Source organism: Aspergillus alliaceus (genome assembly GCF_009176365.1).
Source record: "Aspergillus alliaceus strain CBS 536.65 unplaced genomic scaffold BDW43scaffold_2, whole genome shotgun sequence".
Classification (NCBI taxonomy): Eukaryota; Fungi; Ascomycota; class Eurotiomycetes; order Eurotiales; family Aspergillaceae; genus Aspergillus; species Aspergillus alliaceus.
This window is the reverse complement of record NW_022474685.1, coordinates 1,198,890-1,225,870: the sequence shown is the minus strand read 5'-3', so window position 1 is coordinate 1,225,870 and position 26,981 is coordinate 1,198,890. Positions and strand designations below refer to the sequence as shown.

The 26,981-nt window shown below is 47.7% G+C and overlaps 10 protein-coding genes across 10 annotated transcripts; 5 read left to right on the top strand and 5 right to left on the bottom strand.

The window, feature by feature from the left end:
* Positions 1 to 1,951: 1,951 nt before the first annotated feature.
* On the bottom strand, positions 1,952 to 2,580 carry BDW43DRAFT_260607 (DUF4267 domain-containing protein). Its single transcript, XM_032040229.1, has 2 exons — positions 2,544 to 2,580; positions 1,952 to 2,489 (listed from the first exon to the last, which is right to left on the bottom strand). The coding sequence occupies exon 2, from the start codon at positions 2,465 to 2,467 to the stop codon at positions 2,072 to 2,074; it is 396 nt and encodes a 131-aa protein (XP_031905965.1). The 5' UTR covers positions 2,468 to 2,489; positions 2,544 to 2,580; the 3' UTR covers positions 1,952 to 2,071.
* A 1,101-nt stretch (positions 2,581 to 3,681) lies between these two features.
* On the bottom strand, positions 3,682 to 5,349 carry BDW43DRAFT_260606 (calcium-dependent phosphotriesterase). Its single transcript, XM_032040228.1, has one exon. The coding sequence runs from the start codon at positions 5,340 to 5,342 to the stop codon at positions 4,110 to 4,112; it is 1,233 nt and encodes a 410-aa protein (XP_031905964.1). The 5' UTR covers positions 5,343 to 5,349; the 3' UTR covers positions 3,682 to 4,109.
* A 1,025-nt stretch (positions 5,350 to 6,374) lies between these two features.
* Positions 6,375 to 7,632, top strand: BDW43DRAFT_319364 (zinc-dependent alcohol dehydrogenase family protein; the record flags this gene model as incomplete). Its single annotated transcript, XM_032048904.1, has 3 exons — positions 6,375 to 7,263; positions 7,373 to 7,468; positions 7,536 to 7,632. 3 exons carry the CDS (start codon positions 6,375 to 6,377, stop codon positions 7,622 to 7,624), a joined length of 1,074 nt encoding a protein of 357 aa, XP_031905963.1. The 3' UTR covers positions 7,625 to 7,632.
* Positions 7,633 to 7,781: 149 nt separating this feature from the next.
* BDW43DRAFT_260603 (putative MFS monocarboxylate transporter) lies at positions 7,782 to 9,708 on the bottom strand. The gene is made up of 2 exons (XM_032040227.1): positions 9,417 to 9,708; positions 7,782 to 9,360 (listed from the first exon to the last, which is right to left on the bottom strand). Exons 1-2 carry the CDS (start codon positions 9,613 to 9,615, stop codon positions 8,240 to 8,242), a joined length of 1,320 nt encoding a protein of 439 aa, XP_031905962.1. The 5' UTR covers positions 9,616 to 9,708; the 3' UTR covers positions 7,782 to 8,239.
* A 958-nt stretch (positions 9,709 to 10,666) lies between these two features.
* BDW43DRAFT_319363 (spherulation-specific family 4 protein) lies at positions 10,667 to 11,734 on the bottom strand (the record flags this gene model as incomplete). Its single annotated transcript, XM_032048903.1, has 3 exons — positions 10,667 to 10,972; positions 11,031 to 11,388; positions 11,442 to 11,734. The coding sequence occupies 3 exons, from the start codon at positions 11,732 to 11,734 to the stop codon at positions 10,667 to 10,669; spliced, it is 957 nt and encodes a 318-aa protein (XP_031905961.1).
* A 3,007-nt stretch (positions 11,735 to 14,741) lies between these two features.
* plyC (polysaccharide lyase family 1 protein) lies at positions 14,742 to 16,260 on the top strand (the record flags this gene model as incomplete). Its single annotated transcript, XM_032048902.1, has 4 exons — positions 14,742 to 15,100; positions 15,161 to 15,513; positions 15,573 to 15,830; positions 15,888 to 16,260. 4 exons carry the CDS (start codon positions 14,742 to 14,744, stop codon positions 16,175 to 16,177), a joined length of 1,260 nt encoding a protein of 419 aa, XP_031905960.1. The 3' UTR covers positions 16,178 to 16,260.
* Positions 16,261 to 17,032: 772 nt separating this feature from the next.
* Positions 17,033 to 18,895, top strand: BDW43DRAFT_73220 (glycosyl transferase family 90-domain-containing protein). The gene is made up of 3 exons (XM_032050447.1): positions 17,033 to 17,243; positions 17,340 to 18,394; positions 18,453 to 18,895. Exons 2-3 carry the CDS (start codon positions 17,440 to 17,442, stop codon positions 18,860 to 18,862), a joined length of 1,365 nt encoding a protein of 454 aa, XP_031905959.1. The 5' UTR covers positions 17,033 to 17,243; positions 17,340 to 17,439; the 3' UTR covers positions 18,863 to 18,895.
* Positions 18,896 to 20,045: 1,150 nt separating this feature from the next.
* Positions 20,046 to 20,507, top strand: BDW43DRAFT_306004 (uncharacterized protein; the record flags this gene model as incomplete). The annotated part of the gene is made up of 1 exon (XM_032045927.1): positions 20,046 to 20,507. The coding sequence occupies one exon, from the start codon at positions 20,046 to 20,048 to the stop codon at positions 20,505 to 20,507; it is 462 nt and encodes a 153-aa protein (XP_031905958.1).
* A 2,159-nt stretch (positions 20,508 to 22,666) lies between these two features.
* On the bottom strand, positions 22,667 to 23,102 carry BDW43DRAFT_306003 (uncharacterized protein; the record flags this gene model as incomplete). The annotated part of the gene is made up of 2 exons (XM_032045926.1): positions 22,667 to 22,849; positions 22,908 to 23,102. 2 exons carry the CDS (start codon positions 23,100 to 23,102, stop codon positions 22,667 to 22,669), a joined length of 378 nt encoding a protein of 125 aa, XP_031905957.1.
* A 1,515-nt stretch (positions 23,103 to 24,617) lies between these two features.
* On the top strand, positions 24,618 to 26,745 carry BDW43DRAFT_296455 (glutamate--cysteine ligase; the record flags this gene model as incomplete). Its single annotated transcript, XM_032044219.1, has 4 exons — positions 24,618 to 24,680; positions 24,755 to 24,820; positions 24,875 to 24,984; positions 25,263 to 26,745. The coding sequence occupies 4 exons, from the start codon at positions 24,618 to 24,620 to the stop codon at positions 26,743 to 26,745; spliced, it is 1,722 nt and encodes a 573-aa protein (XP_031905956.1).
* Between the last annotated feature and the right edge of the window lie 236 nt (positions 26,746 to 26,981).

The window sequence follows — 26,981 nt, the reverse complement described above, 5'->3', positions numbered from 1 at the left end:
CCTACCCAGGATCTCTTGCCCTACTAGTCATGAGATACAAACTTTATAATCAGTGCACAGCAATGCCTTGACGTTTTTGTAGAAGATCTATTCCCAGCACCATTGCCTATTCTTCCTTTCTACTACATGGACACAATTGGTACCTAGGTGACTGATCCATGATAAGGCAGACAGCTATGATACTCCTTTAATACTCCTTATTGACAGATAAACGACCCCTGAAAATGACACCCATGATCAAAACCGAACCTGAGGCCATCTCACACAGTAATCTAATCACCAGTATTGAAGACCAAGGGGAATGTACTCAAGGCAGGGACACTAATAATTCGGCTACAGGTCTTGTCCGCGGCTTGCCTGACGAGGTTCCCTACCCTTCATGGTGCGCACAAAGTAGTTTGCGACAAGAAGAACAACCACCGATATTTTACTAGCTCTAGCATTACTCTCATACCGTTTCCCCCATCTAGCTCCTGTATTACTCTCATGCCAGCCGTTTCCCTCATCGTATCCTCCAGTTCCAGCTCCATCTTCACCTCAGGCTGGTTTTATCTTGTATCTTTCAGAGAGAATACACACGACTGCAGCTTGCCGATCATCCCTGTCAGCGGTGGATGTGGAGCCCTAGGAGTGGTGGAGAGACTATGCTCTATACACCTACAGTAATTGGGAAGTGGTGGTATTATACCGAGGCTGAGTTGGAAACCTTTCTGGACCGGACCAAAACGTCGCGACATTGGTCATATCGGATGAATCATGGAGACTGCACAGGGGAAACAGCGCTTTCGTGATTCGCACTGTACGGCGTGTAAATCTTCTGAGGAGGAATGCTGGGTTTATTCGAAAGAGGGTGCCCGGCAGGTGTGTCGCCCAGGATCGTTTTGCGCTCATTGCCGGCGGATTCCCCGTGCTGGGGTTTGTAGTTTGTCGCCATTTAAAAAGTCGATTGTGATTTTCTTGATGTTCGTATCAAGAGTGCCTGTGGCCGTCGTCTCCTATTAGTTTTTGGACTCATTCTCCCATCCATTCTTCGCCCGTCTCTACTGCAAGATATCGAAGACGGGCGATAATAGGGGCCGTTGCAGGGTTAATCTTCCCAGGGAACTGGACTAATGTTAAATTCTCGACAAATTCCAAACTTAGTCCCTCAAGATTTGGTAGCAGGGAACGAGAGCGCTGGAGAGCGTTGGCCATAGCACGCATCACTTCTATTGTCTTGTCGGGATTACGGCGCTTTGTAGAGAAAAAAAGAAAAAGAAAAAGAAACCCCAGACGCCGCACGTTAGGCATCCGTTGTAAACAAAACTGGAACGAATTCCCTATCGCTTCTGCCTCTAGCAGACAGGCACCTGGATAATCAAGGTCGCTGATCAAAAGAAAGAGATCCCGTATGTAGTGACTGTTTGCGGTCCGACAAAGCTCGGCTAACCCGCTAATATTGCGGATTGTTTTGTCGACATGTCGAAACAGTAGGCGGGAAGCGCTCTTGCATCTTGGCCTGTTGACAAGACGGAGGTTTGCGAGTGTGGTTTGCTTATGGCAGTCATCATGAACGACGTGTAAAATGATCTAAATTCTTGTGTCAGACTGCAAAGCATGGCTGCGATGCTTAAGCATACCTGATCAATGATTTCCATCGGCAGTGATGCTATCATTGCCATGTTGATCTTTTTGGCTGGAGGTAAATGTTTGATTAACGAATGAAGAATGGAAGAAGATGAAGATGCGAGAGCCGCCAACCTTGTTTGAGTATGAAAAAGTACGGCAAGTACATGCATTGTGGCACAATAGAGGGGTAGAAGCACAGCTGTAGGGGGAATTGACTATACCACTGTTAGTCCATTCTCCTTGATGAATGTATCATAATGATATTACACGGTCCTAAGGATAAGAGTGTGTCGTTCCTCGGCCATTACCCATCACCACCTTGGAGTTCTACATATTACAGAGATCACAAAGTACACTGAATGCTTGCTGTACGTACACCATGATATTCCTATACATCAGAATAATTCCGTCACGCTCACGTCAATTAATTTGCTATCAAACTCCATGCCAGAACACGCAGTGTTTACCTCCGATCAAAAAGACCGAGAAACGCCGCCCCAATCACCGTAAGAATTGGGGCATATCCCCAGTGAGTCCATTCCCCCTGCCCATGTGTCCAACAAACGTAACCATCAACAAATGCCACCGCACTAAACGAGACCAGAATCCAGCCGACGGACTTTGCATGACCGAACAATAAGGCCGAGAATAAAGCAAGGCCCATGAAGATGTCTCTCGCGCCGTAAACCACCATCAAGCTGTTCACTACGTCCCTCTCAGCGGGAGAAGTGGGCACTTCGAACTCGAAGAAGCTCAGTGCATGATCGGGGCGCACGAAGGCATTGATCCCAAATCCGATCGGGATGGCTGCAAACGCACTGGCTACCAGGCGAAGAGCGGAGGATTCCGAGGCTGGCATGCTGAGTTGCGTTGGTTTTGAGCTGGGATTTCTGGTTAGTATGCTTGATTAAGTTGGGAAATAGACTTGCACCTACCGCTTCAAGGAGAATGTTCGTATCCGTCAGATATCTATACGATTTGCAGTGACGGTGAGAAGTTGATAGACAAGGGATGCTAACTTTATATCTCTTCTGATGGTCTCTTGGCGCGGCTGGATCGCCATCCCTGCTTTCTCACAATAGGCAGACGTGGCGCTGCCTAGCTTCTCATAACTCAAATAACGAACAAATCAACTCCGAGAGGATTTATGGGACTATATCAGATGACACCTTAATTAAGAGACCTTAATGACTAATCAAGAGGTTCCTTAAAGGGACTAATTGTTTGCTGTAGTGCGATATCTATATTTGTGCCACTCTAGCAGGACACGATCTCTTCGACCTTGAGGATGTCCGCTATTCGTAATATAAGCAAATCCACTTAAATATTTGTTGAATCGATAGATTATATTCTGGATTAAAGCGAAAACCTTTGTCTTCTCGATAACGGACGACACACCAATGCCCCGAGGCACACCCTGGGAGTTTAGATCAACTTCCTCTTGAAATCATTAACATGACGCTCATACAGCTAGATATACGATCGATGACAGATTTCAGATGTGTTAGTCGATGACACCAGTCTACTTTATTCGTAGACCATGATATTTGCTGCCATTTCGTTTGCTCGAGACTGAAACTCACTATACAACGAAACCCTGTCTGGTCCCTCCTACGCCAAATATATTATTCACATATCGTGTTATTGCGCTGTATAGTATCTTTGTTAATCTACTAAGGAGACTTCGATCGAAGCTAAATTTGGCTGGCCACGCCCAACTCCAAGGGAAACCAGAAATACAATTTTGAATAAGTGCTATTCATTCATTCAGAGATGAATGCTTATACTGCAATGAAACATGTCCCGTGATCCAGAAGCCCTAGTTGGATTAAGAAGCTAAGTCGCGGCGCCATGATGTGTTGTGGTACGAGGGAAACAATGTCGTTAAGGCGCATGGGGTAATAAGGATAATGGGATCTGTTCTCGCCGGCTCGGCCCGAAATCAAGGGCCTCGTGGAATTGTAGCAGCGCAGGCTAGTGTATAAAATTATGGAGATCCTCTTTCAACACCAAGGGAAGAGCCGTCCAAACTGATTTAGCCTATTTATTTCCATAACTATTTGTACCGTGGATTTTAGATTGTCCGTATGCAACTGCTGTCTATCATGCTTACTCTGTTCTTCAATATCTATTCCAAGCTCTCCCATATCGTTCGGCTCGTGGATAGATTCCCTTTAGAGATCTAGAGGCACAGTAGGCAAAACGATGCCTAGAATGAAATAAGGGCCGTCATGCAAGTAGCTCTAGGCAACTGCGAGACATACTGAAGCAAGTCACCAATTTCTTATCGGATTCATCTACTTACGTTGAAGCAACATAGCAACACTACGGTGTCGTAACGACTACTAGCGTCACACAAGATATGTAGTGGAGATTTTTGGCCTAGGAGATTAGACAAATGGTCAGTCTACAATGACCAAAATGAGCACCTTCCCATGGTGGGCAAAGCCACAGGAGTGCGTAGAAGAAGGATACTGTTAATGCTTCGAGGTAGAAGCAATCTAGTTACAGATGCCGATAAAGGGCGAAACCACTCCTCCAAGAAACAAACGACGTGAGTTAGTGTCGCGAATTGCAACTGTTGTAGTCGGCAGAACTTTGCCGTCCTTATCTTCCACCAACTTTATGACCTCGTACGGGTTCTCTCTATTCTCATTCGATTGCCAGTCAGCTCGGCGTATCATAAAGGCAGCGGCAGGCGCAGACACTGCCGGGTCATGCATTGACTTCACAAATCTGAGAGAATCAGGGATTGCAGCAGCAATAATATTACCCTCCGAGTCACGAGAGAGATTGTCGAGTGGAATGTGCAAGAGAATTTCGTCAACCTGAACGAGCTGCTCGCCAACCATTTGATGAACAGTTACTTTTCCCTTCGCTGAGTGGGCGACGTAGAAGAGCCCGTCGTTGCCCTTGGTAACCCCATTTGGGAAGTGGAAGTCTTTGTCGGCAACAACATGACATTTCCCCGTGTCAGACCGGCAATACGCAACACTTCCGCCTCCAAACAACATGGTCAATGGGCGAAACAAACCAACTTTCGTATTATGATCGTTGGTTATCAAGAATCCCACCCCATCATCATCCACAGCAAGATCATTAGGCGAGATAATCGCAGAACTAGCAATAGTCCTAACATGCTCCAGTCTCGTAGATCCCCTATTCAAATCAAATATCTCCACCGTAGAATTGGCCCCAAGCCGCGTTGCATCAAGGACCTCACCCGTCACACCATCCTCAGGCGGCTTATGATTTATCAACCAGAATCGAAGTTTCCCTCCCATATCGCGCACGTCAAATCCATGCAAATCCAAGTCCCCGTGAAAGCTATCCTCGATCTCCAGCGAGTGAAGCCCATAGAAGCCATCAGGCCCCGGATGATCGATGTTCAAGACCGAGATATGATCGGTGCGTGTTCTGGCCGAGATGTTGTAGGCATTCCCACCAGGAGACCAGCCCTTCCTTGATTCTATACTCGCACAGGCCGCATAGAGATTTCTTCCGCTGTGGTCCAGCCACATATCCTCGCATCCTTCCAGGAGAGGGTGGCGGAGACGCTCACATTTGTAAGGGAAGTCTTCGATCGGTTGAATGACTCGTCCGACACCGAATGTGATGAATACGATGTCGTGTATGTATTTTGTATAGATTATAGCGGTTATGGCGGCTAGTATAGCCCATAATATCGGTCGATGGTCGGAGCTACCCCGGTGGGGATTTGTTGGTCGAGGCATTCTTGGCGTACTTTGCACTGCGATTGTACAGCTGACATGCGGTGTTCTTTATAAACTACTGTATTGGCCTCAACAACACGGGTGAAGTCGGAGAGATTTACGATGCTTGCGAGTCCTTCCGTGAATTTATGGGGGCCGAATATCAGACCGTTGCCGGATTCTAGTCTCGGAATGCCGGTGTGGGCTTGATATCGGCTACCGAGCAATAATAAGATTGAGTTGCTTTGAAACTCCCTTGATACCAAAGTTAAGATTTAACCCCCATTCCCTGTTCATTTTTGTAGATTCTCCGTCCTATTGCCGATATTGATTCTCGGATCAACTCCGACTTCCTTAGTGTCACGTAGGATACATCGAGTCCAATTTTTATAATGTCCACAATTATTGAAAAAGGTCCAGTTCTATAAATGGTTGAGAGGAGTTACTCCGTCGACAAATAAGTATCTCTGAGAATTCGTAGTTGATATACGACAGCCGGCTATTTGAAATGCGGCGAGTGCGGGGAGGGAATCCACCGATAGCAACGGATGATTAAACAGCGTAGGCTTAATAAAAGGGCTACGTCAAAGTCCAAGAATGACGGGCTCTAGTCAGATAGTCGTCAAAGTACCCACCTATATCGAACAAAGGTTTGTAGTGAGGTGTACATACGGCGATTTCTCCGATCTCTAACCCCGCACCCAACAGTACATGAAGCCAAGCACCCTTGCTTTTGATATGCTACACAGTATTCACCCCTAGCTTGAGGTGGACATACTTTTGTATAAAATCCCCCCCTCTTTCTCTTTCCTTGTCTTGACTGCCCTGCACCGTATAGGCATTGTTCTCTCAACGTGGTCTGTCTATAGCATTTCCGTCGTTTTGGCTTATTGTCCAGGCGAACCGGATACCAAAAATAACACTCACCTTGACTACAACCTTCGGCTGGATCCATGATGGCTACTAACATTGCTCCTCCAAATCCCAGCAAAATCGGGGTAAGAGATCTCCATCGGAGAGAACTCCATGTTTGTTCAACAATTTCGCAGAATCATGCTGATAACTCTCTACGTTGAAAACAACAAGACAATGAAAGCCCTAGTATACGCAGGGCCCAATAGGCTCGAACTGCAGGATCGACCGATGCCGATTATCCAATCCCCCACCGATGCAGTGGTCAAAATGCGCCACACCACAATATGCGGCACCGACCTCCATATCCTCAAGGGCGACTTGCCAGCCATAGGACACGGTCGGGTCCTGGGCCATGAAGGAGTTGGTACGATCGTCTCTGTCGGCTCTGCAGTCGACGGACTCTCCGCCGGCGACACGGTCTTGATAGCCGCCATTACCGCGTGCAAGGTGTGCGCGTCTTGTCGGAAGGGTCTCGAATCGCATTGTGTAACTGGTGGCTGGGCGCTGGGAAACAAGATCGATGGAACGCAGGCGGAATATGTGCGCATTCCCCATGCGACGTCGTCCTTGTACAAGATTCCTAGCGGTCTTGATCTGAGAGCCTGTGTTGGTATTTCGGACGCGCTTCCGACGGGGATGGAGTGCGGGACGATCAGTGCTCATGTGCAGCCTGGGAGTACTGTTGCGATCATTGGGGCGGGGCCTGTGGGTCTGGCGGTGATGCTGACTGCTAAGTTATATACGCCTTCTCTGGTTGTGATGATCGATTTGGATGACAAGAGGCTGGAGCATGCGAAAAGGCTAGGCGCCGATAAGACCGTTAACTCTGGACATCCGGATTCGATTGAGGTGCTCAGCTCAGTAACCGGTGGTCAGGGGTTTGACTGCGTTATTGAGGCTGTCGGGATTCCAAAGACCTTCGAGATGTCCCAGAAACTGGTCGCTCCTGGCGGTTCCATTGCCAACGTTGGTGTTCATGGCCAGCCAGCCAATATTGACCTGCACAATTTGTGGGATCATAACATCAGTAAGTCTTGGGCTTTGGAAAGGACTCACCATTGTGGACTGCTCAGATGATCTTGTTTTCGCGACTCCCGCAATCATTACAGCACGGTAACTAATTACACGCTCTCTAGCTATCAAGATGCAGTTGCTCAATGCCGTCAGCATCCCGACACTGCTTCGGCTGTATCAATCGGGTCATCTGAAGCCTTCTGATCTATTCACTCACCGTGAGTTTCCTCATTATTCATCTCCAATATCTAGGTCTGTTATTATACGACTAAGCCTTTGCTACAGATTATTCATTTTCCGAAGTCGACAAAGCCTATCGCAGCTTCCAAATGGCAGCCCAAGAAGGGGCCTTGAAAGTTGGAATTGACTTTTAGTATTCGCTAGCACAATATTAAACATCCAAGCGTAGCCTCGGTTTATTCCATTACATGAGAAGAAGACCGGTCGTTCTAGAACAGACATACTCAGGTGCATTAGTCACATACTATTAGTTAGGTTAACACTATAGCCCTTTGCAAAGGTAAATTATTGCCCTTGTCTTGTCTATCTACTTTGTATATTGTTCGTCTGTTTTCTTAGTGAAGTCAAATGCCCAACCCGTATGATAGAAAGGCGACATAGATAATGTTGTCAGAAACGGTTGGCGGCGCTGAGCTATAGGGCCCTGAGAGTAAAATAGAATTACTACTAGAGAAGCAATATTAATAATATAGTAATCGGCATCTTATATGCAGTACGGTTTGTCACAACCTATGATGACTCACTGCAAGGCCGCTCCCAGGAGATTGATAGAAATTTATATTCGCTGCAAGATCGCCATAATTATAAGAAAGAGTTCCCAATCATTTTCCAAATCCCCAGCTTCAATTCCTCCAAAAAATATACAATACAACCCAAAACAATCTTTCTATAACAGTAACACCCAACCACCCATGAATCAAAGCCACCAAAGTCTAGAATCTATCAATCAACCAAGTGAGAAAATAAGTTTAGACCCTAACCTTCCACCTCCACCTCCAATCCAAAAGCGCCCACCTCGACAAAACTACACAAACTAACCCCAGCACCAAAACCCCCGAATAGAAGCCCACAAGCACCTGCGGCGTCGTCGTCTGCAACAACTCACCTCCAACTGGAACAGTAACCAACACCCCAAACGCTGCAACACAGTACACCGTCCCATAAAACCGCCCATACTCCTCCGTCTTACACAACTGACCCGCACACACCGGCGCCAGCGATAACCACCCACCGGACCCGAACCCAAAGATAGCTACCACAGCATATAATGTTGCCTCGTTCTGTGTCCCGAAGGGGGTCCAGACGGCTGCCATGACGAGGAGAGTTAGGACAACTAGTGAGAGGAGGATATTAAATCTGCCCACGAGGTCCGCCGCAACGCCGGGGAGGACTCTACCAAGGAGACTCATGGCGTTTAGAACGGTGAGGGAGTAGAACTGGACGTCTGTGGCGAGGCCAGCGTAGCGGACGTAGGTGGGGAGAAGGGCCGCGCAGCCGAAGATGATGAATTCAAAAGCGAAGACGGCGACGGCTAGGAAGCAGAGGCGGGGGGATTTGAAGGCTGCGGGGTCGATTGTTGCGCGGCTGGATGTGCTGGCTGGGAGGCGGCCTTTGATTAAGGAAAAGCCTAGCGCGTAGCAGGCGAGCGCTATGAAGGCGATTACGCGAATGGCCCAGGTCCAGCTGTACTTGGCGAAGAGGGTGCGGAGTAAGAGGGGGATTATGGCGCCGCCAGCGGAGGAGCCACCCATGCAGATGCCGGAGGCGAGGGCGCGGCGCCGGTAGAACCAGTGGCTTAGGACCGCGATGGAGACGGTTGTTATTACTGCTGCGGAGGTACCGCCTAAGACGCCGAGGCAGAGCATGAAGTGCCAGTATTTTGTGCACTGGGCGAGGAGGATGTAGGATGTGAAGCTCGCGAGGGAACCACTGATTAGGAGGGTTCTGGGGCCATAGCGGTCGAATAGTGGGCCGACTTGGACGCCCAGGAAGAGAGTTAGGAAGACTAGGACTGCGGTGATCCAACCGACATCGCGGACGGTATATTCGGCAAGTTGGTGGGTGCTGATATAGTCTTGGACGGATCCGACTACGGTGTGTTAGTGGGGTTAGCATGGTGAGTGGTGAGGTTTGGTATCGCATTACCAGCTGTTTGAAAACCAAACGAGGGGAACATCATCAGAAATGAGCCCAGGAGACATGTCCATGCCTCCCGCCCGCCATCTGGGAAGGCCGAAGCCACTCGGCTTTCATCCAAAGTCTCCGCTGGAGGTTCACTTGCAGCAGACCTCACGTTGAGGCCGCTGGCAAGCTCAAAATTTTCTTGCCGTGAGAATCGACGCATCGTGTAATTCTCTTGCGAAACTCAGGTGTGGTTGTCTGAGATTGCCATAAGATCTTAACTATTTAACGTTTGTTCATAGCGGATGTCATTCGCAGGGCGTGCCAACAAATCAATGCCGATTGACCTCGATGTACCCACGAAACATTCAGATGATAGTTTGCTCCCATTGGATAATATTCTGGGTCCGGGGCACTGTTACGTAAGAGCTCCATCGGCCCGTTTGACTCATCCTCTGTATGCTTGGTCAGGTGATGCTATATGCCCTGACGTCGCCTGGGGTGTCAAACCGGAGACAGAGGCATAGCCAAATCCGGACGGTGGTGTCTTGCCTGGCTCAAGGTCAGATAATTACTAGTAGATGTACATTTAGCTACAGAGGCCCTGCCACAGCTGAGGCCTATCTCACGGTATACACTGCTAGTTCTACTCTTGACGTGGCCAAATAATCCCGCGATGCTGTGTCATTGAGGCCTGGAAACAGAAATCCATTGTCATCGTTCGCTGAAACACTATATCCCCTCACTGTTACCTATTCACTATAATTAAACTCAGCACTTGACCAAGAGCTTCAAAAAATACCGAAGAAAGCGAAAGAGAATTAGGGACAAAAACAAGGGGGAAAAGGTACTCAATGAAATGAACAAGTTGCCATCAAAGCGGTGAAAGTCTACAACTGGCTCTCCCAAGCCACTGGTGCGACCCAGCCCAGCCAGTCTTGATTTCAGCCAATATATACCCGTGTGATGAGCCGATACGAATTTGTCCTACCTTGGCGTCTCAAAGTATCTATCTACTTAAGTCGATAGCGCCCGGGCAAACCTCTGACCTCCTGACACGTACAACAGCTCCCCCTCACGGGCGCATACAGCAGTTCAATAGGAGCATGGGGACCAGGGCAAAAGTTAAATATGATACATTGGTCTACAATAGATATATGCTGCATACAATGCAATTTTTACAAAGGTAAATAAAGAAACTACCACTTCGGGTCCCGCGCACATCATCCAGAATCAGACCATAACTCTACACTAACGCGATAAGACGTCCGCGTTCAAGCAGCTAGGATGCGCGCCACCTCCTCCCAGGATGTAGAGTACTCGGTATAACTGGCGGCGGTGGTCAGATAGACGTGACCGGAAACGTCACGAAGCTCGTTAACCAGACCCCGAATGTCAGTTCCCGCGGGGACAGCGGTAACCATTGACGCAAGACGAGCCTTATCGACATTCTTGATGGGATCGAAGAGGCCTCCTTTCAATGCTTCCTGCCACCGGTTGTGCGGGGACTCGAAGATGACTGTCGAGTCCGGGATATCGAGGTAGGCTTTGTCGGGGACAGTGCCGGGATTGAGCACCACCTGAGTATTTTGATTAGTATTTATAATGCCCATGGTAACTAGGATACGGGGTACTTACTCTGTTGTTTGGACCGAGCCCCTTATTTCCTTTGATCGTGGCGGTGATCTGTCGGTAGTATGCCAGTTTCTTTTCGTCAGGCTCACCGGCAACTTCGTCCAGGAAGATGCCGTGAACCTTGAGGTTGGCGTCATTACCGGCTGTTGGCCATTCCGCATAGGTCTTGAGATCCCGCTCGATTTGGTCTATCGGCCGGCCTCCGTAGCGTGTCGCGATATAGCCGAGGATCACCACATTGCTGTGGGATGCAAGCTTGGGGATTTCTCTACGCCAATTTTGGTCCGGCACAGCATCTGCGCCAGGACCGCTGGCGGGGTTGACGATGACAGTAAAACTCACATTGGGATTGTCAGTAGCCCTGTTGAGGTGGTTAGTGCACGTACACATCTGTGATGAATATGAATCACGTACAATTTTTCCAGTGGCACCCAGGCCCCTTCGGATGGGTAGACATAGTAAGGAATGATTAATTCTGTGGTTCCGGCTATTTCAGGACTCCCTGCCTGCTGTGGTACACTAGGAGTTGCAGCAGATGAGGGTGCCCAGGGGAGGCTAGGTATACCAGATTCGGAATTGGAGTCCGGTGTGGTAGGTTGGGTTTGTCTGTCCGAGTCATATTGGCAAATGGGGATGAGAGCTGATTGTGCGACCTGGAATAGAAGAACCAGGCAGCTCAGGGAATGAAACACATTAAACACATTCATGGTCATGATGATGGTGATGATGATGGAATAAGATGGGAGTAAAGAAGGAATGGCTCTCAAGAATGTAAGAATAAACAAATGAAGCACTTTTAAATAGCAAAAATTGCTCGGCTTTCCAAAAGTTGGTGAGTTTAGAATCAGTGGAATGGCAAGTTTCAACTTCAGTCTATATATCGAATAAAGAGGTAGCGTGCATTCCTTGGAGCCGGGCTTTGCTCGGGTTCGCAAAGGGATATAGTATGTTATGGTCTCCACATACCAAAGGCCCCTGTTCTAGAACACCCAAATAAGGCCGATCCGAGATGGAACTGGGGTAAATTGAAATTCTACTCCTCCCCTTGTGATAGATAATGCACGTGGGAGTAAGCAACAAGCCAACCAAGTTACCCGGCATAGGTTGTCATGATCGTGAATGCAAGATGTTAAACCGAGCCGAATTCAAAATCCATGCGTGGCTGAGCAAATGCGGAATGTGATGGAAAAGCTACCATTCCTTGGCGATATCACCTCGGGATAAAAACAGAGACTTTACCATTGGGCAAAGATATTCGACTGGTATACCGTGGATGTAACGGGATGGATTTTTGCCCGGCCATGACAATTGAATTTAGTCCCTTAGGGCTTTGAGGAGAAAAAGAACGAGAGAAGGCCGTTTGAAGCCCCCCCTCACCCTTGTATGTTTCATTATTCATTGTTCACTGGACGATCACAATTAAAAAGGGTCAAAGGGAGAAGCAAGCCGTCAGTTAGTTACCTTAGACCTGTCGATTGTAGTGAATGGAACTCTCGGGTTCTCCATGCCAGTATATCCAAAACTTTTGAACGGCTCGGTAAAGAAGGATCATTGGATGTATAGATTCGAGCAATCAAGAGCAGGAATGGTAATCACGGTTGGTATGAAACGATATGTACTCTTCTTTACCGTGCTTCTAGGGCTTCGTTCTTTGTTGTGGTGGGCATTAGAGGCCGTGTCAGATTGACGCCGTTGCGTTTCATGCTTCTTATTGGAAGGCTTCAACCGCCACAGGGATTTTTCAACCCTCATTTACAAGGGCCTTATCGCTAATCCAATTTCTCATACCAACGATCTTGTTTCTTTTAAACATCGCTGTCTTTCGTTCACTAACTTTCTATACCGAGTTCCGTTAGATAGACGGTCTAAACCTGTCGGTGTTGAGCATTACTGATAACATCACCGTAACAGGATTTATATCGTCGTAAGGCTTTGGATGGTATGAATTTCGATATCCTAAACTTACGCTTTTGCCATTCTCTATAAATGAACTACACACTAATATAATCAAAAGATCCACCGTCATGTTAAAATCAAATTCCATCCTTTCCTTCAAGGTTTTATGTCCACATTTGTACGTATAATCCCCTGTGAGTTATAGTTGGTAGGCTTGCAGTGCTCTGTCCTTAACTTGAGCAGTGGACCTTGAAACGTCATAACTCGGTTCATAAACCCAAAGATAGAGACATATTTGATCCTACAAGAGCAGCGGTACAGCAATCGCACCCTATAATCCCGCCACCGACAGTATGACTCTTCATAATTTAGTCCAGAAAGTCACATTTTCCGTTGACTTCAGATGTCGTTCGCTTAAGGAAATAGCTATCAACGAGCGGATAGATCACTCAAGAAGCATGGTGATGGTGACTGGAGATGATTTCGCGGATTTCCCCAAACAGAATTGGTCTAACACGGTCTCAGTAGATGCCACGACGCGCTCTAGAAAGAAGATTCGAAGGGGGTTTGGTTGCTCTCCAAGGAGTGAAATTGCGATGAATCTATTTAATAAAGTTCTGCTGAAATGAAAACCCCTGGAGCCATGTGATGCTCATCTCTATCTTTCTTCAAAGAGGCACGGAACTCTGCAGCGGTAGGCAAAATAGCAAAGCTTGATAGTGCTGACCAGGGTCTAGTTTTCTGCCTGACCTCGTTGGCTCACCACTCACAATGCTCCTTGTAAAAGACAAGTATGGTTCTTTGAGTCTGTGCTGAATTTGTTGGTATGCGTCTTTACGCGACTTTCATGAAGTCCATATCCTAACGCCGGATGAATCCTCGGATTTCCATAGCAATTAAATGGCATATACAACGCAGGCAATCTTATTCATCCAGTAATGGGCCAGAAGATGAGCGCTATGAAGCTCGCCGACCCTGATTACGATCATGAACTGTGATATGCTCTTATAAATCCTTGGGACTGACCTTAACGTACAGCATTTACATCACTTATCTACTCGCCATATATGGGGTACCTCCAAGTCAATAAAGGCATGCGTTCGAAACTGTCAGAGCAAGAGGTAGATGAATCTCTACTTCAGACAGGCTTATTAACCGCGACGACTCATTGAATTACGAATCAATCCCCTAACAAAGACTATACAATCGATGTTTTCCCCCGTCTCCTTGTCTATGGTGCAATCAATAACGTTACTGCTCTGTGGTTTAGTAATAATACCAGCACAAGCTTGGAAGCTCTTATGCTTAAACTGTTCTCACCCCTCGAAATAGCGTACTATATCTAGACTACCTCTAGTTATATTTGCCAGGAGTAATGTGGACATATGGACAATATATAAATAGCATCTCATAGGTGGAATTTGTTATGCCAGCATGCAAGTACTTATAATCTAATTGGCTCCGTTGAACGAACGGAGTCACATCCGAGACATCAGAGCCGAGGAATGCCGATCTTTTGCGGTTCTGATACCGACTAAAGCAGTGCTACCGGACACATCTATGTCAGCTGTCAAGCACCGGAGCAAGCACAGTCAGTGAGCTCAGATAGGTGGATCTACACTTCGAATATGCCGAGCGAAGATCTCCTTAATCTAACGGGAACTGTCGAAACACCCGATTCATGCATTAATCAATAGCACTCTTGGCGGCTAATGTGTATTTGCATATATAAATGTAGGTCCCGCGCGCTGCCAGATAAAATGTAGGGATCATTTTCTAGCGTGTACCATTCGTTTTCTGTCTTTGTTATTGCCCAATATGCGGCTCACTGTCTCCTTCATCGGTCTCTTGTCGCTTCTCCAGACGGCCTCGGGTTTGGTCGCCTTCCCTGGTGCGGAGGGTTTTGGTGCAAATGCGGTCGGCGGTCGTGGGGGGGAGATCTATGTTGTGTCTAATTTAAATGAATCCGGGGAAGGGTCTTTGCGCGATGCTGTATCGAAGACCGACCGGATTGTGGTTTTCTCCGTTGGGGGAGTGATTAAAATTACTGATCGCATTGTTGTGTCGAAGCGAGTGACCATTCTGGGACAAACGGCGCCTGGCGATGGAATCACTGTGTATGGAAACGGGTGGTCGTTCTCGAATGCTGACGATGCTATCGTGCGGTATATCCGAATGTAAGTCGAGAATCTCTTGTCTCCATGAGGAATATAAGCTAACCAGACTGAAATATGCAGTCGCATGGGCAAGGGTGGATCGGCTGGGAAAGACGCCATGGGCATTGCCGAAGGAAAGAATATGATCTTCGACCATGTCTCCGTCTCCTGGGGTCGGGACGAGACCTTCTCGATCAATGGTCCCGCGAGCAACATCACCATTCAAAACAGTATCATGGCGCAGGGTCTGCAGCCTCATTCCTGCGGCGGCTTGATGCAAACTGACGGCGGTATCTCGCTGTTCCGCAACCTATACATCGATAACAAGACGCGCAATCCTAAGGTCAAGGGCATCAATGAGTTCACGAACAATGTCGTCTATAACTGGGGAGGTGGTGGAGCGTACATTGCTGGAGGCTCCGAAGCGGAATCATGTATGTTCTCGCCGATTTTTCCACCAAGGATTATATCCCGTGACTAACACCGTAAGCAGTCGTCAACATTATCGGAAACTACTTTGTCAGTGGGCCATCTACGTCCGTCACGGCGTTTACTCGGGGTAACGAGAAGTTCCATGCCTACGTTGAGAAAAACTACTACGACTCGGATAAGGATGGTACCCTCAACGGGAGTGAGCTTGGCGTTTCTTCGACCAACTACGGCGGAATGGACCTCGTCAACAACAGGTACGACTATCCAGCCGTGGAGTCTGTCTTGTCGCCGGCCGATGCTCTGAGCTACGTTACCAAGTGTACGTCACATATACATCCATGTCTCACTGGCGAATCCCCACGCTAATCGAAAGTAGATGGAGGAGCGTCGAAAGTGCGAGACAGCGTTGACCAGGAATTAATTGAACAGGTCGAGTCCTACGGCAAAAAGGGCGCACTAATCTCAGATGAAGCGGATATGGGAGGCGCAGGCAACCTCGACAAGGGCACGGCTGCTACCGACACCGATGGCGACGGAATCCCGGACGATGCCGAGAAAAGGCTTGGAACGGACCCCAAGACTGCCGATTCCATGAAGTTGCATGAGAGCGGTTACACATATCTGGAGGTGTGGGCGAACTCGTTGGTCCCTTCTAGCTATCAGTGATCTATCAATTGATATATCTGCCTGATTCTGTACATACACCACACGAGGCATCCTTTTTCCGAACCTTCGTTCATTGAGTGAGGAATCCGACCATGTGAATACTTGTGCAGGCAGCAATATTAAGTCTCCAGGATACTACATCAATAGCTTCGTGTAATGGAGGTCAACGCCTCAATCCAACGAAGAGGCGCGACACTAATTGGTTCATGCCGATACTCCGTACCTACAGAAAACTAGTAGTCTAGCTCTCGGAGTGTGGACTCTAGTGCTTGGGGGCGATAAATCGACCCACTCTGAGCAATGGCTTAATGTAGAGTGAGTACGTACCCTAGGTCTGTTCAATATGGCAAACGATGCATGGGAGTATATTAATACTCCACGAGAAGACGAGGATGTGCTGATGGATTGGTGGGTTTTTAAGAGGGTCCATTATAGCCTCATAGCGCCTAACGCTGACATCGGATTCAATAAATATACCGAGACATCGTCAGGATACATGGAAACCCCCGAAACCCCGGATCTAACCTCTCTAGATATTCCTTAATTCGGACCACTATTATATCTAAGTTGCAAGGATATAGTATCCTCTGCTCAAGGGCCACCGCTCATGGTGATAATGGTGAAGAGGAACAAGAAGCTTATAAGGCGCTGCGCCGCAATGTGGGTTGCCCTTACGTTCTTGGTAAAAGAATATGCTTGGCGTTTCTTCCTGGATCCTCTTGGTTTATGGACAAGTGGGGACTGAATTCCAATCTCTCACTAGATGGTTTGTTCGAATAATACCCTAAGCAAGTCTTTAAGAGTCGCAGTTCCGGCTCGAGTGGGGCGGAGTCGTTCTTTATGCTAGGCTGTGGGCCTTGGAACTGCGCCCTGGAAGGTCGACCGTCTTATAAACGGGACGGAGTGGACAAATGCCAAGCCTATCATCTTCTAAAGTAGGTAAAGTAAAGGGACTTTCTTTCTATCCAGCGAGCGAATCCACAACGGACCGTTACCCAACAAAACAAGGGTTCTCACGTAACATGTATGTTCGTGAGCCTACGGGGCTTTTTTCATTCGTCTAAAAGTGTGTCTCCGTATCCACTGCCCACTCTTAGGGATCATTGTATTGATGTTACCTCACATGGTTTTGGTCGACTGTTGATTTTGATACTATTGAAAGACGGGCCACCGAGAGGATTTCCCCCAGTCTTTTCCAGGATTCTATTCACAGATTTTAAAACACGCCTGCCAGCCATGTTTTCGTCCAACTCGTCAACATCATGATCTCGTCGAGGCAGAGTCGCTACCTGCTTTATCTCGGTGCCCCTGCCGTGATCGGCGGCCTCGGGCTATTCATCTGGTCTCTGTGGTTCGGCGTTAACTCCGATCGAGATAATGTACCCTCCCTGCTCAATCAACTCATCCCAGCAGGCCATTGTTCTTGTCAAGCGGCCCTATCATTCCAATGTGCAAGTTGCCTTCATTGCTCTTCCCAATCACCTGAAATCCCAACACCAGAGATGCGGACTTACAGCCCTATTTATGATGCGCAAAATCGATCCCTTGACGCTGCCCAATGCCAGAGCTTTTTTCCAGGTCTGTTCGAGGATATTCACCGCGCACGGCAGTTCTGGTCTGTGAAGCGTGAGCTGTCTAGGAATGACATAGACGGAATTCGCCTCGTCGATGGTATGGCTCGTGCAGCCATCGTTCGCGGCCAACTATACGTGGTGTCCTCTCATGCTAAAGGGGATGACCACCGACGCAAGATTTTAGGAATCCTAGGATCAATCCACCGAGCGTTAGCAACAAATCCTGACCCTTCATCTATACCAGATACCGAGTTTATCTTCTCTGTTGAAGACAAAGTGGATGATGTCGCCGGTCCCTATCATCCTCTGTGGGTGTTGGCCCGAAAGCCAGACGAGGAAGCAGTGTGGCTCATGCCAGACTTTGGTTTCTGGGCTTGGGAACACGGCAAAGTCGACGGGGATATCGGTCCGTATACTCGGGTGGTTGACCGTATTCGGCACAAGGAGGTACCTTGGGAGGAAAAAGAAGCGAAACTGGTGTGGAGGGGAAAGCTGAGTTTCGCGGCGAAAATGCGGCGAGCATTACTGGAGGCTGCGAGGAATCAGCCGTGGGCCGATATCAAGGAAATCGTGTGGAAGGAACGGAAGAATTTTATCAGCATGGAGGATCACTGCCGGTATCAGTTCATTGCTCATGTCGAAGGTTAGTATCTTTCTCGTGTTATTCTCAAGTAATACCAGTGTCGGTTGATATGGGACAGGGCGATCATATTCTGCGTCGCTCAAATATCGCCAGGCGTGCAGATCCGTCGTCGTCGCACATAAACTCCAGTATATCCAACATCATCACTACCTCCTTATCTCCTCCGGTCCAGACCAGAACTTTGTCGAAGTAGAGCGTGATTTCTCCGACCTCCCAGCGAAGATGCAGCATTTGCTGGACAACCCTGCGTCAGCTGAGCGGATCGCAAACAACAGTATCACTACCTTTCGTGATCGATATTTGACTCCAGCTGCCGAATCATGTTACTGGCGTGAATTATTTTCTCAGTGGGCGGCGGCGTCACCACATGTTACTGACACGATCCCATCGTCTGAATTCGAGCTGAGAGGAATGCGTTACGAATCTTTTTTGTTACTCGACAGTCAGAGAATGCTCGCTTTCCCATAATTGGTACCTCATGTACAGATTTAGAGGCCATGAATGGTATAGAACAGGAACTTACCCTCCAAAGGAGTAGAAACACCCAGTATAATCAGTCGACAATATCTATCCCATGGTTAGCCGTGACTAGCTCTCCGCATCTTCAATTGGGATAGATTCAGTGTATGATATGACTCAACCCTTAGATAGCGGTAATTCACAAGATCCAGCAATTTTCTGGGGCCTGTTTTTATTTGAGCCCGAGGTTTTCGGTCTGGGGATTAAAATCCGGTGGCCCCTGATTCTTCCTCCCTCATACGTGCGGCTTTTATCTAGGTATTTATGTTGCCCTCTTTCGTCGCTGTCTTTTGCCATGGCACTCGCGAAGCCAATATTGCTCTGCTTGTTCGCATAATTACCGGATCCCGAGGCTCTGTAAGTTCTAATCTCTCATTCTACGCTGTATATTCGTGGTAACCTCTATTAAAGAGGGGTCCAAAATCAGGGAGGAATCAGAGTAGTCGAAGGTCAAATGGCTCTAGGTTGCCTAAATTGGAACATTACCTTGTATGCTTACGAATAACAGATTCGAAAGCGGTGATTCTTCACTAAATTACTGCCCTGCTCTTTCTTATAAGGATCAACCTCTCCCCCCATCATGCACACAACGGACCCAATTGCATATCGACTTGGGTTCTCTCTTCATCCATTCCTTAACAGTAAAATCGAGCGTTGTGTTCAGAACTTCCGGTTCACAGAGCATTCTCCCCATAAAGAAAAGGCAAACAACGGCGCGTACACAGACAACGACCAAGTCGAGCACATCTCCCCTTTCGATACCACTGGCAGAATATCGCAAGGACTCTTGGTTGACATGCTGATTTCCATGAACCCACCAAGATGCTCCTGAGATACATGTATTATCTGACCCGGGATGCTACGTATCAGTCTCGAACGGTCAAATTACGCGTCAATGTAAACCCTGAGATTGTATGCACAATAGAAGGTTTCTTACGCATCCTGCACGAACTCGCGAATTCTCTCCCCTCCTCCATGGCTTGGGCTCCTTATCGTTCATGTAGCGGGGATGTTCGGTTCGCCTTCAGTCAGCAGCATCCACGCCTCACAGTTAAAGCAAGGCTGGGTTATGGACATCGTAAGTTTCCGCGCTGAGCCTCATTTTTATGAGCTTGATGCCTGTTTGGTCAAAATGACTTACGGGTCGTTGAGCGAATGGAGACAGTCTCAGCAGCACATAATAAGAAACCAGTGGACTCCATCAACGATCATATTGCGCAAGTTTGGTCCTACCATCATTGCCGTCGTTTATCCGAACAAGGCCTTTGAGAACACCAGTAGTCTACCTCAAGGGCTGAAGAGATCAGAGGTCATATTTCCCGAGTTCACCGACATTCAAGTGCCCATCTGTGTTCCTAAAGTATCAGGTCCCACTGCCGAGCTCAAATTCAGACGTTTCACAGTTCTCAAGTACCTCAAGAACATAGCGCCTGAAGATATCCAGATAAATCTTTACGGAGAGCACCCGGGGGAGCTGTTCAAGAAGGCAAGTGACGACGCTGCTATCACCTATTCTGGAAGTGTCCAGTTCAGTCTCAATGCAGCATCAGTTCAAATGACAGATAACTGCCCTAGTGAAGCTTCAATCAAATGAAAATGGCGTGAGAAGGAAGTGGCTTCCGCTCCTGCTCAATCATGGACATAGGGTCTTACAAGGCATCGATCTCTTATACTATATTGACCCAGACGTTATTAGTTCTGCATTGCAGCACTTCCTTAGCCTTAAATTCTGCTCCCAGCAGCTGATCCCTATTAGATCACTTCGCAACGTCAAGGCTGGATGCTCGGTGTTAGAGGGCTTTTCTAGGTGCGGCACAACAACTCTGCTAGTGGCCATCGCATTCTACCTTTTTTTTCATTGCGGATTTAACGTCCTTTTGGTTGCCCCGAACAACGCAGCCGTCGATGTCCTAGTTTGACAGCTCAAGAACTTGCAACCCACCATTCAGTATGTTCATTTGCGAAGCGGAGAAGTGGAGAAACACTCCAGGGGATCTTATGACGCTGCTTCTGAACTCGGGGTACAGGAAGCTTGCACTATTGCCTGTACTAACAATCTAGGTGGCACGGATCTCGTTAGGTGGGATTTCGGTGCTAGTGGAAAAAAGATAATTGTCATCGCAGACGAAGACGGGCAGGCGATAGAGATGGACGCAATAATCCCACTGGTTTCTCTTAGAACGCAGAGAGCATGGTAGGGACTGTTAGAGGGGGCGATCGCCGCAAGCTGCCCCCGAATGCCATTACGTCTACTGAGCTCCCTGCATGCAATGAATTCGGACCTCAAATCGCAATGTCCCTTTTCGATAGTCACCGTTGTTCTCTGTTTCCCGTGGTGGTTCTTTCTCGGCTGCATCGAATACATCTCATGCAAATTCCCCTCGCACTTTACATACGAAGAACAATTGACAAACGGCCCATTGGTGGAAGAGCTACAGCTAGACGCAACATCCTCACGTCACTTTTCTTGATGGGTGAAAATAAAAAATGAAACGCTAATGGTTCTATGAAGGCATGGATTTGATTGGGCTTGTTGTGAGCGATGCCCGGTCCGATATCAACCCTGTCATCTTCTCCAGATCAAACCCACATAACGTTTCTGTTGTCATGGATCTTGTCAAACATCTCATTACGAACAAATCCTTGGAGAATATAACGTGTTCTATTGTGACGACTTACGCCGATCATAAGAGGGCCTACGTTGACGCCATGATCCAACTATCCAATGGACACGACATATCTTGGCGAGACACAGTCTCCATTACTACCATTGACAGAATGCAAGGGGGCCAAAAGGACGTGATAATCCTTTGACTGCGTTGCGATCACTGGAAAGAGATGTGGCTTAGGTTTTGCTTCCGACAACCGACGTGCCAATGTCATCCTAACACGCGCACGTTCCTCCCTCATTGTCGTCGCTAATGGTAATGCCATTAGTAAACCATGTGAGCGAAGGGACAGCGATGCCTGCCCCCGCCCCTCGGATCTTAGCCCACTGGGAGTACCTTGTCACCAATGACCTCGTTGTGGAATGTCCGTCGGGTCGCCAAATAGCTTGTGGCGATGAAGAACAGAACTCATCTCAAAGTGACTCTGGTCTGGGAACTGGATGAACCGAGTGACAACGTTCCTTAGAGCTCTTACGGCGTGAAATACCCTTTAACCAAGTCTATCAATACCCTTTGTCTCGTTCGGTAATCTTATCCTCTGGTCGTTCCGAACAGTACTTAATCCCTTGTATTCGTTAGTTTTGCCTGCCATTAAATTGTAACTTATTCAGTACAACAAGGAGGGGAGATAAGAATAAAGAGAGAATATATATATATATTTATTACCGTTGCAAGGTTCAACATATTTCAGACCTAGTATGTGTCAATTTCCCGCCGAGAACCAGTGTACACTCGTAGTAACTTGCTATTGAAGGAGTAGCTAAAATGGACAGCAAACATTGGAGTAAATCGAGTCATATATTCAAAATATGATATGACACGTAACAATTTGCGCAGTTCAGCAATTTCAGGGATCTGTATTTACATGTGCACAAGGGTTTTTTGTTCGCTCTGCCTGTTTGTTAATTAAGAGGAAAGTCGAAGACACGGTTTATGATTCCTTAGGAACAATATCCTACCTCAGACGTGTGTTTAAGCCCAGCACGTACATGTTACTGCGATTGCTCTACTATTACTAATCAAATACAGTATTGTTTTGCTCTAGTGCAGTATCCCGTTCATGCGTTCTCTAAATAGCACTTACCTATAGTCTGCTAGAGCCTTGACCTGCTGCACGGGTGGGAGTTATCTTTGCATCTGACGGCGCATATCGGTTCAAGGCATTTTGGACAATCATCTCCATCAAATCATCATAATGAATGCCATGGTTCCTCCCAATGGCAGCCAGCTCGCTCTTCTCGGGATGAAGGCCTGACAATGGATTGATCTGAACATGCTGTTAGCCAGATGCTGCCTTCCTCTCGAGCACATATTATGATACTGACCTCCATCACGCAAGGAACAGATGTGCTGTCCAGGCGAACATCAACCCGGCCACAATCGCAGCAACCCAGTACCCTCCACGCTTTCAAGGCCGCTTGACAAACACGCTGAACCTCCCGATCTGACATATCGCCTTTTATCTGAGCCACGCTCTGGCCGCCACCGAGCGCAATGCTCACTTTGGAGTTCTTCGTCATGAAAGGGAGCAGAATGTCAGTACTTCCGTCCAAGCTATTGATGACCACCGCGCCTGGCTTTGAGCCTCGCCACACAAACTTATCTGCTCCAAGTACCCATAATAGCGACTGTATACTCCCGACCCAGCAGAAAGCTTTCAACAAGAACATCCGGGCATGTGGGGAAAGTAGCACACGCCTTAGTGATGATATTACGCAAATCAGTCGCATTGTTAGCTTTATTGCCGCCCACAATACCATCTGACGACCCTTCAGCAACTGGTTTTGCGAACAATAGATTATTTTAAGGCTTTAGTGTGTGGTGAGCGTCTAAGGAGCGTCTGTACACGTTCTGGCGTCAACCCGCCCGTTTGTCGGGACGGTTGGATAACTGCAAACGGTGCTGTCGGAATGCCATAGTATTGAAGAACCATCTATCAACCAGTTTAGGACACGGCATATTTGCTAAATCCAAAGAATACAACATGCATGCCTTTGTCTTCGCTTTATCAAGACACAACGCCATTGTCGCCGCGCAGGAGAAAGTAAACGGGATCTGATTTGTTTCAAGGAGCGCGGGCACCTGTGCTTCTCGAGCCATGCCGTACACTCCAGTAGTATTGAACACCAGGTCCCATGTTCTGCCCTCGCCAGCAGCGAGTCTAGCTATGAGAGATTTGTAATCTGGGATCAGGATGACCTCGTGGCCATGTTCCCGCAACACTCACGCAACAAATTCTGCGGCTGATCCGACGCAGAACCTTTGACACTGCGCTTCAGTGTAGCCCAGAGTTCTATACACGGAGCAGAGCTCATATACTAACGCAATATTACATCAGTCTTGCGCATACATGGCCTAAAAGAATCATACGTAGGGTCGAATCACTGAACCATGGGATTCAGGATGCTAGAAAGTCAGAGTTTTTGTGAATTTTAGGCACGCAATCTCTCATGGTTCATGGAAGTGATCGAGAACTCACTATATAGATCACATACTTTTCCCGTGACATCATCGACATATATCATAGCACTAAAGGATAGTGCTTCATCTTTTGGTGGAACAATCTGGATCACAAACAGCTTCTGCATAGAAGAGAATGGGATATGGGGCAACCTTGGCTACCAGATAAAAGTTTGAAGAAAGGCAAGAAAGTATATCACAGGTGATAAATCTGTCCAGTGTCGTTGCCATTCTCATCCAGACGGGATTCATCCGTGGTTCGGGAGGAATTCAATTCAAGCTGAAAGCATTTTCTATTTCCGGCCAGCCAACATTACCCAGTGGTATACTCTTTGACACAATGTATTGTAATTAAACATGTTTCTGCTTCTTTGTTTGCCATCTAATCCCGGCTACAATAATCCTGTCGGTTGCTACAAGTTACATACAGTCGACACTAGGTGATTCTTATCAGTGCCAGTGAATTCATGTTTATCAGCTACTATCCATAGTTCTCGCTACCATTATGCAAGCATGGGTCGCCCGTACGTTGACAGATTCCTAAAATAAAAGCGATCTCCACTAACATAGTACAGATGGGTTGGAAGAGCGCCTTTGTCGCCAGAGGAAATTCAGAGAGTCGGTCCCCAGGCACGCAGGTGGGCTGCTGAGGTATCCTTTCCTTTTGCCTCTTGGGTTATTAACGGCTATAACTGACACTCACCGGTGTAAGCAAATTCTCAACCTATGGGAATGGGGAAAGGACATCACCAACCCGGAAGCTCTGTGGGGTGACGAGGTATGTCCTACCCTGAACGAATGGCGTCTTCCTTTTCTGACCGTTTCAACGTAGATAGAATACCTGATAGTAGATTTGGACCCTTCATGGTCTCGTGCAACGGTGTTGTTGTGCCAGGAGAGTATCCTGCAGCAATGGGATAAGCAAACTAACGAAAAGTCAAGGTATGATCTGCTACACAATCCGTATTGCTAAGCTCCCCTGTGGCATCCGCGGAATGCCAGCTAATACCAGACAGGGGGAAAAATGAAGACGAGTCCATGGATTTGCAGGCAGAGTGGGCGAACTTTTCGGTAGAGTCTACGCCTTCCAAGCCCTATACCGATGAGACGCGGGATTTGCTCGATGTTGAGCAAAACATGAAGAAGAGGTAATAGAGTTAATACCGAGTATCATATAGATGTACATTATGAAACATGCTAACATATCTGGATTATCACAGACGGGCTTTGATCAAGAGCCTCTTGGGACCTTCTCAATACCCACTAACCATTGCTTCCTTCCCCCGCTTGGGTGTTAAGGGTCAATACTCGACTCCTCACTACGCACCCTCACAGAGCAATATTCACTACAGAATGCTACCCCCTCAATTACTTTCACCGGCTCTTCGCCATGTCTATATGGCACAAAAGATCCTCGGCCGACGGCAACGTCCGATAGGGGTCCACGTTCCACTATTTCAAGATAGAGACACCCCGAGGTCTTTTTTGGACGACCCGTTTTCATCCAAAAAGCCAGAAAAAGAGGATAATTGCGTCTATCTTGAAGGCCAAGGGTTCGGCTGTGGATGTTGCGCCTTGCAGACCACCTTTCAGACTGAGACTGAGCGCGACGCGAGGTGGCTACATGATCAATTGGTCATACTTGGTCCTACCATGATGGCTCTAACTGCCGCAACACCTATATTTAAGGGGTTTCTAGTCAATACAGACTCCCGGTGGAACTGCTTGGTGGCAAGTCTCGACGACCGCACCCAGACGGAAGTTTCCGACTTCATCACGGCCTCTAAAACATGTTGCTCCGTTCCGCTAACACGCTGGTCCTCCAACCGAGTGTACCTCTCTCATGAACGGCCACCAGACATAGCAAATGCCTGCAGACAAGTTAGGGTTGACGAAAGTGCAAGGCAACAACTTCTAGAGGGAGGCATGGATGAATCCATCGCATTGTACTTCTCGCACATTATATGGTATGATCCATTGTGCCTGAGTCAAGATGATATCGACTCCATGAGCCCAGAGACCACCCATATCCTCCAGAAATTCCAACACGGGGTGTGGCACCATGTGCACCTGAAAATGCCTGATGCAAGCATAGGAGCCGGATGGCGCGTCGAGTTCCGGCCCATGGAAGTCCAACCCAAGGATTCGGAAAACGCGGCATTTTCGGTGTTCATGTTCCTGTTATCTCGGGCTATTGTGACGTATCGACTCAATTTTTATATCCCTATTGAATTAGTGACGGAGTCCATGCAGCGAGCCCAAAGCCTCGACGCGGTGACTAAGGAACGCTTTTGGTTCCGGCGACGAGGCTGGGCTCCGGATGGGCTGGATTCTATTCAGTGCCACCCTCAAAACGGCTGCGCTCATACACTAGACGAATCTACGGATGGCGCATATACCCTAATGACCATGGATGAGATAATCAACGGCGAGCGCTCGACTTCACCAGCCCGATTCCCTGGGTTGGTTGCCATTGTTCGGTCGTATTTGTTGGACAGGGAATTGCTTCCCAATGAAGAAGCCAAGTTGATAGGATATCTTAACCTCATCAGTTGTCGCGCGAGTGGTAGTCTACCCACCCCAGCGAGATGGATGAGGAACTTTGTTGCTGAGCATGAGGACTACCAGCATGATAGCGTCGTGACCGAGAAGATATGTTACGATATGTTGAAAGAAGTTGCCAAAATGAATGAAGCTGATTGAGCATGTCTTGGTGTCCGTAAATAGCATTTAACATTGAGCAAAATTAGCATCCGCGAGCTGTCCACATAGAGCCAAATTGATATATACACCAATAATTTACCCTTAAACCAACCTCGGGTTTTTTCTTATACCAGCCTCTATCCCATGTATCGCTTATATGCATCCTATCACCCTCTCATCTGTCCTCACCACCGAAATGTGTTTGGTGTACTTTTATTGATTCTACAGGTCATCAC